At 49.4% G+C, this 13,002-nt stretch overlaps 1 protein-coding gene across 10 annotated transcripts in view; it reads left to right on the forward strand.

Moving 5' to 3' along the window:
- MVB12B (multivesicular body subunit 12B) overlaps positions 1–13,002 on the forward strand; it is a 202,119-nt gene that overhangs the window by 55,445 nt on the left and 133,672 nt on the right. For all 10 annotated transcript variants that reach the window (XM_070799247.1, XM_070799252.1, XM_070799246.1 and 7 more), the window contains exon 3: positions 8,641–8,748. In XM_070799247.1, coding sequence (XP_070655348.1) covers positions 8,641–8,748 — 108 coding nt within the window. The remainder of the gene's footprint in view (positions 1–8,640; positions 8,749–13,002) is intronic.

Consider the following 13,002-nt stretch of genomic DNA (forward strand, 5'->3'; position numbering starts at 1 on the left):
CAAAATCATCAATTCTTCATTGCTCAGCTTTCTTCACAGTCCAACTCTCACATCCATACAGGACCACAGGAAAAACCATAGCCTTGACTAGACGGACCTTTGTTGGCAAAGTAATGTCTCTGCTTTTGAATATGCTATCTAGGTTGGTCATAACTTTCCTTCCAAGGAGTAACCGTCTTTTAATTTCATGGCTGCAGTCACCATCTGCAGTGATTTTGGAGCCCAGAAAAATAAAGTCTGACACTGTTTCCCCATCTATCTGCCATAAAGTGATGGGACCAGATGCCATGATCTTAGTTTTCGGAATGTTGAGCTTTAAGCCAACTTTTGCACTCTCCTCTTTAACTTTCATCAAGAGGCTTTTTAGTTCCTCTTCACTTTCTGCCATAAGGGTGGTGTCATCTGCATATCTGAGGTTATTGATATTTCTCCCGGCAATCTGATTCCAGTTTGTGCTTCTTCCAGCCCAGCTTTTCTCATGATGTACTCTGCATAGGAGTTAAATAAGCAGGGTGACAATATACAGCCTTGACATACTCCTTTTCCTACTTGGAACCAGTCTGTTGTTCCATGTCCAGTTCTAACTGTTGCTTCTTGACCTGCATATAGGTTTCTCAAGAGGCAGGTCAGGTGGTCTCGTATTCCCATCTCCTTCAGAATTTTCCACAGTTTATTGTGATCCACACAGTCAAAGGCTTTGGCATAGTCAATAAAGAAGAAATAAATGTCTGCAGCATTCAGGGATGCCCTTTCTCTGTGGCACTGTTTTCAGTGGCCTGGGTGGTTCTTTGTGTCAGAGAGGCCTGCCTATGGCTTGTCAGCTGTCCCCAAGGCAGGGCCCAGAGGTGCCCTGGTTTTGACCCGGAAGGTGGACCGTCCTTCCCTGGGCTGTGTGTGGGTGCTCTGCTTACTGGATGCTGAGGGGGCAGAGCCAGAGGGCACAGAGCCCCACCTCTGCTCTGACCACGGAGTGACTTTGAGTTAGTTTATGGAAGTTCACCAAGCCTCATTTTCTCATCTGTAAACTGAGGGGGAAGTAGTACCCCTTGCATCAGGTGATTGGGAGGATTCAGTGAGACTCTGCACAGAAGCTGCCTGGACCAGAGCCCCGACAACAGTGAGTACTCAGCCGGGATCCCTGCCCCTCTACCTGTCCTCAAACCAGGAGGCTTTCCTGCAGTTATGCTCAGGGGTTCCTTCCCGCGCCCCATGGGCTCTCTGGGCTTCCTGAATACACATTTCCTTCTGGGACTGCCTCGTGGTCATGCAGAATGTGACCTCTGAGCTGGAGCCCGAGAAGGAAGGAAGTCGGGGGCCTGGGCTGCATGAGCCAGAGGCTGAGCCCAGGCCGGGCAGGCAGCTGTACAAGGCCCTGGTGTGGTTCTGCCAGGCTTGGGGCCGCGGCTCCTCCACATGCTCCTGTTCCCTTGGGGGACTCGGCAGTGGAGAAGGCACGTGCAGCTTTGGACGCTGTCACACACTGGGACACACTAAGGAGATGACAGGAGCCGGGTCACGCTGTACCCGCAGGAGCATCCCTGTGGTCCTCGCAGTAATGGCTTCTCTCCAGGGAGTATCGCCCCCATCCTGTCTTCCATGAGACATCTCCCCAGCTCTCTTGAGTTTTTAAAATTAAAATTCACTTTTCTGTTTTTAACAAAGTGATGCCTACACAGTTAAATCAGAGAGTACTAAGGGACTTTTAATAAAGTATAGCCAGCCCGGCCCTGTCTCTGCCTGCTCTCCCTGTTTCGTTCCCCAGAGGCAGTTACTTTCAGCTCTTTTAGATTTTTTCGCTTCTGGTACTTCATCTCCATATCTCTAAGTAATGTGACTGTACTGTTTATTTCTTGATCGCCTATCCTGCACATGTAGTTTTCTCGTGTTCTCCGCCTATCAGGCAGTATCACAGTTTTGGAACATTAGTGGGCAGCGTTTATATATCATAACAAGGCAAACATTGGGTAGCACTGGATCAAGTGATGCAGCAGGACTGGAGATTCTTTCTTGTAACCATTTCCTGTTCTTGGAATTAGTTCTTGGCTTGTCTCTTTCATTTACTTCCTTGTCTAGATGCCTACTGAGTTTTACATGAGAATTTAGTTTTTCCTTAAAGTTTTCAGGTTAGTTACTAAGTTATATTTTCACGCAGAGCTTCAGGCCTGTAAATGCTCGCACGTCTGTCCCTCGCCCATCCGCACCTCTTCCCAGGGTGCAGTCCACATTGCCCCCTCCCCCAGAGACGGCCCGCATTGCTCTTCTTTCCACGACCTGCTCTCCTTTCCCTCCGTCCAGGCTGTCCCCGGGCTGTCTTGTGTGGGGCCTGTCCAGGAGCTCTAGGTTCCTCTGTATGATTCAGTCCCCAGTCATGCTGGCACATCCTCCCCTAGGCTCCCCAGAAAAGGCAGCGGGATGAACTTTGTGAGTCCTTGGATGTCTGCTAAGATCTTCTACCTTCATGCTTACTTGACGCTGGTTGAGGTGGAGAAATCCAGAAATCCTTGGAATTTTGAAGAGGTTGTTCGTGCCTTAGTTTTCAGTGTTGCTGAAGAGAAGTCGAGTGCATTCTGATTCTGTTCCTCTGTATGTGGCCTGTTACTTCTCTCTGGAAGTTTTAAGGGCGGTTTTTTCATCCCAAAATCAATGGGATTCTCCATGGCTGTGCTTCGGGGTGGACTTTTTTATTCACTGTGCTAGAACTCTCAGGATCTCCTTACTGTGGAAGCTCACTTTTTCTTATGTTTTTTATTTCCCTTTCTGGAATTTCATTGTTGGATACTATATTGATTCTTCGGTTTTCTTAGGGTTTTTTTTTTTTTTCCCATCTCTAGTTTCTCTCTTCACCTTTGTATTTTATCTTCTGGGAGATTTCTTCAATTTTCTCCTCCAATATGTTTTTTTTTTTTAATGTTTAATTTTAGCTACAGGTTTTTATGTCTAAAGTCCATGTGTTGTCTTAAATTGTTCCTTTTAAAATGTTTTCCACAATATTCTATTCTCGTTTTAAAAAAAGTGAAAGTGTTAGTTGATCAGCTGTGTCCAACTCTTTGCAGCCCCGTGGACTGTCCATGAAATTCTCCAGGCAATAATACTGGAGTGGGTGAGCCATTCCCTTCTCCAGGGGATCTTCATGACTCAGGGGTCGAACCTGGGTCTCCGGCATTGCAGGCAGATTCTTCCCTGTCTGAGCCACCAGGGAAACCCAGTTCTTTCTTGGTGACTGTGTATCTTCACTTATTCCTCTGAAGATATTCATTACAGGTTTGGTTGTTAATTCTTTAGCTTTTGTTGTTTCCTCCTGTTTGCTGTGCTATCTTCAGGTTCCCTTTCTTCTAATAATTTGGACCCTGTTGTCATATTTGAGACTCCCCCAGTGCCTGGTAATTCTTTGTTGTCAGTTAAGAGCCAGGCCCTAGCTCCTAGGGTCGGAGCCCTGTGGTAGGGGTGGGGCCTGATGACTGGTGGGCTGCACAGCAGCTGGTGCACCAGGGAGCTGGCTCTTGTAACCGTAACCAGAGACCTCAGAGCCTGTGGGTGCTGGTCTTCTCTCTGGCACTCTTTAATTTCTCCAGAGACACATCCTTCAATTTGCAACATTTAGGGGTACACCTGGCTCCCAAGGTTCCAAAAGCAGGAAGGAGGGTGGGCCTGGAAGGGACAGGGGAGGGCCCACCTTTCAGTCACTGTTCAGCTCAGTGTGCATATTTATTACCCTCTGCTCTGACTCTGGAATTTTACTTCCTCCTTCACCTCCTTCCCCACCAGCTGGTGTCCTGGAGCTCTGAGCCCTGCTGATCCCATCTCTGCAGAAAATACTTCTGAAGCAGAGTGGGGCTCTAGGAATCTTAATGGCTTTGTTCTGCCTGTCTCCAGTTCTAAACTCGCATCCCACCCATCTCCAGGCCCTCCACCCTCATCCCAATGGTATCTGGGGCCCTGGGTATCTGTCCCCCCTCCTCTGCTGCACCCTGGACCTTCCACTTCCCACGTCTCCACAGACCCGATGGCCTCTGCCTCGTGCTGTACTCCTCTCTTGCTCTTTATTTTAGTGGCTCTGTACTGTCTCCACTAGGTTGTCATTTTAGAAGAATGTTGGCGGGGAGAGCGGTAAACCCAAGTGCCCTGTCTGTCACTGCCCACCTCTTCCTCCACAGAGGCAGCTCCTATACTGGGAAGATGGGAGAAGGAGAGGGAGGGTCTGAGTGTGTGAGTGTGTAAGAGGGGGGTGTGTGTGTGTGCATGCACGTGTGAACCCCTACGACAGACACGCCCGGGGCACTGCAGCCGGCAGCAGCATTGGGCATCCTCTAGTCATTTTGGGAACAAGACAGGGTACAGATAAAACCGAAGGAATAAGTGGCCTCGCTGTTGAAATTGGGGTTTGACCTGTGAGTGGTGATTTTGAAGGGGACACATACATTCAGCTCAAGGGATTAAGTCCTGGAAATTTCATTTTTTAAATTTGTATTACCTTACTCCAGCAGCTAGCGGGGTTTCTTGGTTTTTCACAGTTTGCTGCAGACCTACAGGCTGATTTGTCCATTCACTCCTTCAGCCAGTTGTGGTTGAGCCCGTGTGTATCAGGCAGGATGCTGAGTACAGGGAATAAATGGCCATTGGACATCGTCCTCGGCTTGGCGAAGCTTTTGTCAGTGGCGGGGCAGTAGAGCCGGCAAAGGTTAATCACACAAGTACATAATCTGTGTTGAAGACCAGGTCTAGTCCCAGAGATGGGAAGGAACCCCAGGGACCAGAGGCTGGAGCTGAGCCCTCATGTGACAATGCAGGGCTTTTCAAATCCTGATGTAGTGTGTTGTAGCTATAAAAGCGTGTTTCACATCGTCACGTTTGCGTAGACCTGTCAGTTGGCAGTGGCTTCATGGGATCGTCATGTTTACGTAGACCTGTCTGTTGGCGCTGGCTTCACGGGGTCATCACGTTTGCGTAGACCTGTCTGTTGGCGCTGGCTTCACGGGGTCGTCACGTTTGCGTAGACCTGTCTGTTGGCGCTGGCTTCACGGGGTCGTCACGTTTGCGTAGACCTGTCTGTTGGCGCTGGCTTCACGGGGTCGTCACGTTTGCGTAGACCTGTCTGTTGGCGCTGGCTTCACAGGGTCGTCCCATTTGCATAGACCTGTCTGTTGGCGCTGCCTTCATGGGGTCGTCACGTTTGCGTAGACCTGTCTGTTGGCGCTGGCTTCATGCGGTTCCGGGTGAGCACTGAGGCAGGTCTCGTGCATTATCCCCTCTGTCCCCACAGTGCCCTCAGGGGTGGGGTTTGCTTAAGCCTGGAATGTCAGGTTGGGGTCTGCTGTACCTAGAGTCCTCTTCCTCCACCCACAGCCTGCCTCCCTGTCCCCCACTTCCCATCCTGGGACTCAAGACTGAGTTCACAGGGACAGAGTTTAGATGTGAACTTCTGTGGGGCACCCATGTAGCTACTGACCACATACTTACCTCATATGCTTGGTCACTTCAGTCATGTCCGACTCCTTGTGACCCTATGGACTGTAGCCTGCCAGGCTCCTCTGTCCATGGTGTTCTGCAGGCAAGAACACTGGAGTGGGTTGCCATTTCCTTCTCCAACTTACCTCGTAGCTAGTCTAGCTTGCCATGGGGAGAGTTTAGGTTGAGAACTTGCTCCAGGGAAGGCAAGCTGTGAAGGCCCAGCCTTGTTCCTCCAGGGACTTCCCTAGTCCTGCTGCTGAGCCAGATCTGGGCTCCCCACACCTCAAGCAGCCTTGGAGGTGGATCCAGCCCAGGCTGTGGACCCCTGGCTGCAGGCACCTTTGTGTTCTGCACATCCACATCCACCCATGCACACCCACATCCACCCATGCACACGCATGTGCACACGCACACCCACACACACGCTTCTCTCCCTCCTCTTCTGTCTCACTCTCACCTCCCTTCTCACTCCCCTTGGCTGGGGTTGGAGGGCGTTACACGTTTTCACTTCACCGCACGTGAGCTGTGGCTCAGGGCAGAGCTGGGCCATGGTGGACCTTGTTGAATGGGTATCAGGAGCAGGTTGGAGGCCTGTTAACTGCAGGGACAGAGGGAGGGAAGGGGGCCTCTGAGGAGGGAGCAGGCCTGCTCCTGCTTCCCTCTCCCCTCTTTGCATTCCTGCACCGGCCTCTTCGTCATACCAGGGTGTCTTCTCATTCAGAAAAGGGAAGATTCTAGCAGTGGGGTGAGAGAAGGGAATCCTCATTTTCAAACCCTGGAAACGATGGCCTTGAATGAGGGGGCACACCACCCCATGGTAGCCAGGAATACCCTCCTGAACCCCCAGGCTTTTCCGTGGAAGGCTGGAGGTACCACAGCCTTTGCATGTTCTGCAGACTCTCTGTTTTTTGTAAAAATTTATCAAAAATAATATTTATTATAGAGAAACTACATAGGTTCCCTTCTTTGTTTGTTCCTGTGGCATCTTGTCACATTTTAATGGTTCCAAAATTGCAATGCATCTGAGAAATTGGTTTCTGCAATTTGACATGATGTTTCTTTTTTTCCTAAAGGAGCGTTCTTTAAATCCACAGGTGATTCTCAAATGGCTACATCTTTGAACTGAGGAAATACAAGTACAGTTTGGGAAACAAAAATCTTTCAAACATGGAACATGTGGGAGAAGACAAAGCATAAGGGATCCTTGGTGGTAGAAGTTGGGGCCACGGCCTCAAATCTCAGGTTTTCTGAGGAACTTTATGTGTGACCATTGTGGGGACAAGTGCGGACAAGGCCTGGTCTGTTCGGCCGTGTTTCTTTTTGTGGGAGTGACATACTTGAACCAGACTGTCCCTGAGATTGTCACCATACCATTCCTCCTTCAGATTTCAGGTCAAACATCTTTGCACATTCAGCACGAGGACCCTTCTTTTCCCGTATGGCATTTATGAACTTACCAATTGTTCGGTGTGAAAGCAAGCCCTTTTCTTTTGCCAGTTGGCCTTTGGTCTTTTCAGGGGCTCCCTCAGAGAACATGGACGTGGGGGCTCTGGGACCCTCCTGGTGGAGTCGGCCCCCACACTCCGGGCTTCGCACGTGACAGTCCGAGTCGTGTGGGCCTGCTGTGCAGTGTGGACACAGGACGGGGCAGAATCAGGGCAGTTTTGTGTAAAGAACAAAGGCGTTTTCAGCAGTTTGTGAGGACAGCCCGGAGCTTGTCAGATCAAGGAAGGCTTCCCATAGTCTTCCCCAGTGGCTCAGCTGGTAAAGAATCTGCCTGCCGATGCAGGAGACTCAAGAGATGTGGGTTCAATCCCTGGGTTGGGACAATTCCCCAGAGAAGGAAACGGCAACCCACCCCAGTATTCTTGCCTGGAAGATTCCATGGACAGAGGAGCCCGGCTGGCTACAGTCCATGCGGTCGCAAAGAATCAGACCCAACTGAGCACACATGCCTCCCACAGTCTAAGCCTCAGAAGGAGGAGCAGGGAGATTCCAGAGTGCACTTCAGGGGGCCAGCTGCAGAGGGCACTGCTCCCCAAAGGGGCCCTGCTCCCAGTCTTCTTGGAGTCCCGTTAGGGTGCAGCCAGGATGTGGATTCCTCTGACCTGTTAGGTGCTGAGGGAAGCAGCAGCACAGAGCCTGATTGTTCCTTAACGAGCATCGTGGAGAGAATGGGGAGAGCATGTCCCGGCCAGCCTTCCCCTCCTCTCCCGTCTCCTCGTGAGCTCTTCCCACTGATGGCCTTGGTCCCATGGCCCAGGGCCCAGGCCCTGTAAGACTCACATCAAGGCTGGCTTCATCCTTGAACGCGTCTTGAAACTAAAAGTGAAAAGTGCTAGTCCCTCAGTCATGTTCGACTCTTTGCAATCCCAGGGACTATAGCCTGCCAGGCTCGTATGTCTATGGAATTCTCCAGGCAAGAATACTGGAGTGGGTTGCCTTTTCCTTTTCCAGAGAACTTCCCAACCAAGGGATCGAACCCAGGTCTCCTGCATTGCAAGCAGATTCTTTACCATCTGAGCCCCCAGGGAAGCCCTTAGAGGGAAATTCCTACAGCCATATACGAGACTATGGCTCCTCAGTGAGACTAGAAACTAGCAGCTGAGTCTTTTTTTTTATTTTCCTATCACGCTGGTTTTCAACCTTGAATTCCACTCACAGAACTTGTGCTGAAAAGAAGCGGGGCAAGGCAAACCTCCCTGACGCCCTGCCCGCCCCCCGCGCCCAGTGATAGCAGCCCCTGGCCAGCCCAGTCAGCCCCGGGGCAGGAAGCTGTGCCAGGCGTCTGGCAGGCGGGCCCCTCTCAGGTGGCATTTCACGCCCCATTCTTCCCTCTGCGCCCTGTACCGTCCCCGGAGTGACTGGTAATGAGCACCGTAACGCGCTGACTTCTCCAGTCCCTTCTCGGTCCACGACAAACAAAAGTTCCTCTTTTCTCATTAGAAGCACTTTTGTCAGGGTGTCTTTAATCAATGACTTCCCCAGGGACAGTATTTTTAGAAGTTGTATTTTTCACACTCTCCCTTGGCCCCTCTTGGAAAAATCTCTTCCCAGGGCCTGGTGAAGGGGACTAATGAGATGCTGCGCGAGTCCAGGCGGAGTTAACTGGCGCAGGCACGGAAGCCCCTCGCGCCCGCCCTCCGTGGCCCCTGCCTCACCTGTGTCCTCCTCCCCGTCTCTCTGGTGCAGGTTGCTCAGACAGCAGATGGTGTGGACGCTGACCTCTGGAAAGACGGCTTATTTAAATCCAAGGTTACCCGATACCTGTGCTTCACGAGATCCTTTTCCAAAGAAAATGTAAGTCTAGCTTTCCGTTTGCTAAGTGAGCACAAGTCATTTCCATTCGTGTTTGAAAATTTCCTCACTTTTTTGGTGGTGGTTTGTTTTCATCGCTGTGTTAATTTATTGGTGGTTTTAAGTAAACAGGGTAGGATCAGCAGCCACCACTGGGTTTCATTTATTAACAGTATTATTAACCACATACCCAAGTGTGCCGTGAGTTCCATTAAAACCTGTTTTCCAAAGGAAACACGGAAAAGATTTCTCTCACAGCTCTCATCCTGCCTGCCTTTCATCGAGTAACAAATTGCAGGGTAGTATGATGGGAACATAGCCAGAAGATGCCCCACGGTCACCCCTGCCCGAGACTTTCTCCCCAGGTCTCTCTGCCACGTGACCTTTCATTGTTTCGGCAGGTAGGTATCCACCACACATGCAGATTACTTTTACTGTGTTGTTTTTAATACTTAAGCCCATAAATTAGGAAAGTTTAAAGGCACTTACTAAAGGTGTTCTAATAGGTGGTTTAGAAAAAAGAGAAGTGGCTCTTGTGAGTCTCCTTTCCATGTGAGGCCTGTCCTGGGCACTCTGCAAATATGCTGCCTCCATCCTCAGACTCTTAAAGTAATAGCTCCTGAGATCAGGGAGTTTATGTGCTTGTCTAAGGACACCTGTCTTCCCTAACCCTAATAGGGAGCAGTCAGATTTTCATTTTTAGGGGTGCCATTTTATTTTGGGCCTAAATGCAAAACAAAAATCAGATGGGAAATATTTTTATTGTTTTTTTATTGTTTTTATAAATCTTATGGCAACAATAAAATATGTTCATAAGTGATTTAAAAAATAATCAGGTTCAAGCATCCCCATTCAGAAGCCTGGAAGGGAAAAGATCACCGTCTTTCTCTCTGTCACAAGCCCACAGCCCCGTGGTCCCATCACAGTCCTCATGCGTCCCTGAAGCATTTTCTGGCTGTGGCTCATCACATGGATCTGTGGTCCACACTCTTGTCCAGCAGCTGTTCCCATTTGTTGATAAGTGTTTGTTAGGAAAATGATTTCTAACATACTCAGGGAAGACTCGTTGCTCTCATTTTTTCCCACTCATGATGCGAGTAATAAATACTCACTGTAAAGGACAGAGCTCCTGATGGAGGAGGGAAGTTCCTGGCAACTGGGCTCGCGGTGGGTCTGAGCAGGACCTTCAGGTCACAGAGCAACAAGGAGACCCCAGGGGCAGGTCTGAATCTGGTCACAGAGCAGCGAGGAGACCCCAGGGGCAGGTCTGAATCCGGTCACAGAGCAGCGAGGAGACCCAGGGGCAGGTCTGAGGTTGGGTCACGGTGCAGCGAGGAGACCCCAGGGGCAGGTCTGAAGGCCGGTTACCTTTCCAGATGTCAGGCCTGTGACATTTGGGCAGCGCCCCTGGCTCCATCCCTCCATCCTGCGTCCATAAACACCTATGGTGCTCTCTCGTCCCCTTTGTCCTTGGAGGTTACCTATACCCTCTTTGAAACCATCCATATTCTTAGCGTTTGTCACCTCTGTTCTGCTGCTGGCTGCCCCTTTCCGCGGGAAGTCCGTGTGTTCACTGCGCGCAGGGCTGCGGGACCACCTCCTGAGGCTTGAGCAGCGCGTGTCCACACCCGTACTCTGCCCAGTGGTTTCGCACGTTCACTCCTGACCTGCACTCAGCCTCAGCCCCTCCTGCTGAAGAGGAGTCCGCGGCTGCAGAGGACAGATGATCTCATTGGCTGTTTTTGATTTCTGTTTTTGTTGCATTTCCTTGAAGGCTTATAGGGTGTCTGTACTCTCGGCCCGAAGAGCCCCTGATCCCTTGGAGTAGGGACACTAAAAAGTTAAAAAATGACAGAGAGAAGTCACTGGGGCTTGTTAATTTTAGTGTCATGGGTAAGTGGATGGTAGAAAATAGATCGATCTAATCATTTGTCAAACATTCAGGAGATGTGTGTTGAGTGCCTACTTTGCATCTCTTACTCTGTGAGGGCCAGGCAGGCATGGTGAGGTGCCTGTGGGAGAGGATGTAAGACGAGGACAAGAGCAGTGGGAGAATCCCCTGCCCCCCTTTTGAGGCAGTAAGGAAATTAGGTGCATTTTATTTTCAGAAAAAGAATGAATGGGTCCTGTAGTGAGACACAGAAGGAAGGCAGTTCAAAGGGGGGGCAGGGGCCCCCTTGCCAGCTGAGGAGTAGAGCAGGAATGAGCCATATTTTAATCTGTTACAGCCGGTCTGTCCCAGTCCCGCTGTCAGAGCCAAGACTTTGCATGGCATAATTTTTTACAACTGCAAAGGAGGGATGTAGAATCTCAAGACTGGACGGATTCTTAATTAGGCGACTTGAGACTCCCTGTGTAGGAGTTTGGGGAGACTCCTCTGGAACCTGAATTCCTTTCCCCCAATAATGCTGTTAACACAGAATCCTGGCTTTGGAGTGACATTGCTTCCTGGGGAAGGATCGAGATTAATTGCACTTTTCATGCCCTGTACTTTCTGCATTACCTGTAATAATAATGTACATAGATTAGGTAGGGAGGATATTAAACAGAAGGATTTATGAACATTTGAATATTAAGTTGGTTATCTGTGGCTACCTTAAATGCAAGGTTGTCAAAAATAATTACAGTATACTAGCAAATACTGGCTACCAGAGACAATATAAATACCCTGAGTCAGTGCATATTGGGCTTTTGGCATGAATCATTTGCTCAACAAGGATTGGGAATATGTTCTTCATATTTATGAGGAGGAAATGAAAGAGAGCACAGGATGGGGGAAGGGAGAGGAACAGGCAAAATTAATGGTGTCGCAGACCTACTGTATTAAACCCGGTGCAGCGGCAGCCCGGGGCGCCGAGGGACCTCACTTGGGCTGCAGGAAGCTCTGACAGTGCAGCCTCCCATTCCATGTGCACCGGAGGGGGGTCTTCATGCCTCTTTTAATGGCTGCACCACTGACGTCCTGGCTTTATGATCAGGGACGTTCGTAGAGTGTGGAGGGTGAGGTCGCTAAGTGGTTTGCAGTTGACTTCTGTTAAAACCCAACTTGTCAGATAGAAGACGTTGGAGAAGGATATTGATGAACGCCCATCCATCTACAGGGCAGGGAAACATACCCAGCTGTTAATTTCTCAATGCAGAAAGCAGTGATGACATGGAAAAGCAACTGCCATGAAAAAAAAAAAATGTATGATAGATTAGATCAGACGATTCTGAAAGCAGCTGATGTTTGCGAGTTGGGTTAATGGTTCCAACCCTTCCTCCACGGTCAGAGATTTATTCCGTGTAGGGTTCCACTCTCCACTTGCTGTGCTGGCCTGTGTGTTGTTTTCCTAGACCCAGCTACCTGAAATGTAATCATTTTAAATCCTCCTCAAATACCAGCTTTTGAGAGAGATGGCTTTCTGACCACAGTGCCGAGAAAACACTGGTCATAGTTTACACTCGACACTTTGACCTTCATGGCTAAATTTCAGGAATTTATTTCATTTGTGTACTTTTGGTTTATAATGCACTTATTAACTATACTTTTAATATTTTTGTTGGCATTATTTAGATTTGTCGTCCGAGCAAGTCCATTTTGATTTCAGATTCTGAGTGGCCCGTCTGGTTGAAAATGTACCCCAAAATAGTAATTTATTCAGCAGTAATTATTGAGTACCTACTGTTTGCCAAGATCTATGCTAGGCTTGGATGTATAGTAGTAGCAGAGATGGTTTTGGTCCTCGTGGTTCTTAAACCCTGGTGGGGAAGCAGATACTACATAAAAACCTCACAAAGAAGATACTACCTAAAAACCTCACAAACATGCCATTAGAAACTTATACGAAGGAAAGTTGAGCGTGCCAAGAGAGAACAAAGCATAGAGTATAGATGATAGGAGTTCCCTGCTTGGTTTTCAGTGATGGTGTTGGCACTGGGCAGGACGGGCGGGGCCGCAGAGACTGAGGGCCACACCCTTCTCTGAGCAGGCCAGGCTTGACTCCAGAGGAACTGCTGTGCAGGGCAAGGTGGTGGGGTCGTCTAGGAATGCAGAACAAGTAAACCACGTGTGTGCTTATGGGGGCTTAGGCATTTCTGGAAGACGGGCATGCCAAGTGCGTTGTTAGCATCCTAACAGGAGAGATTTGGGATGGGAAGGCATCATTCTTTTTCTAACTGGCTCTAACTAGAGAGAGGGGGAGCTAAGTTGTAAATGACTCTGAAGATGTTAATGAAACCTCCGAGGTGGCCCCACTTTGTTTAAGTTGTAGGGTA

The sequence above is a fragment of the Bos indicus genome, chromosome 11, assembly GCF_029378745.1.
Source record: "Bos indicus isolate NIAB-ARS_2022 breed Sahiwal x Tharparkar chromosome 11, NIAB-ARS_B.indTharparkar_mat_pri_1.0, whole genome shotgun sequence".
Classification (NCBI taxonomy): Eukaryota; Metazoa; Chordata; class Mammalia; order Artiodactyla; family Bovidae; genus Bos; species Bos indicus.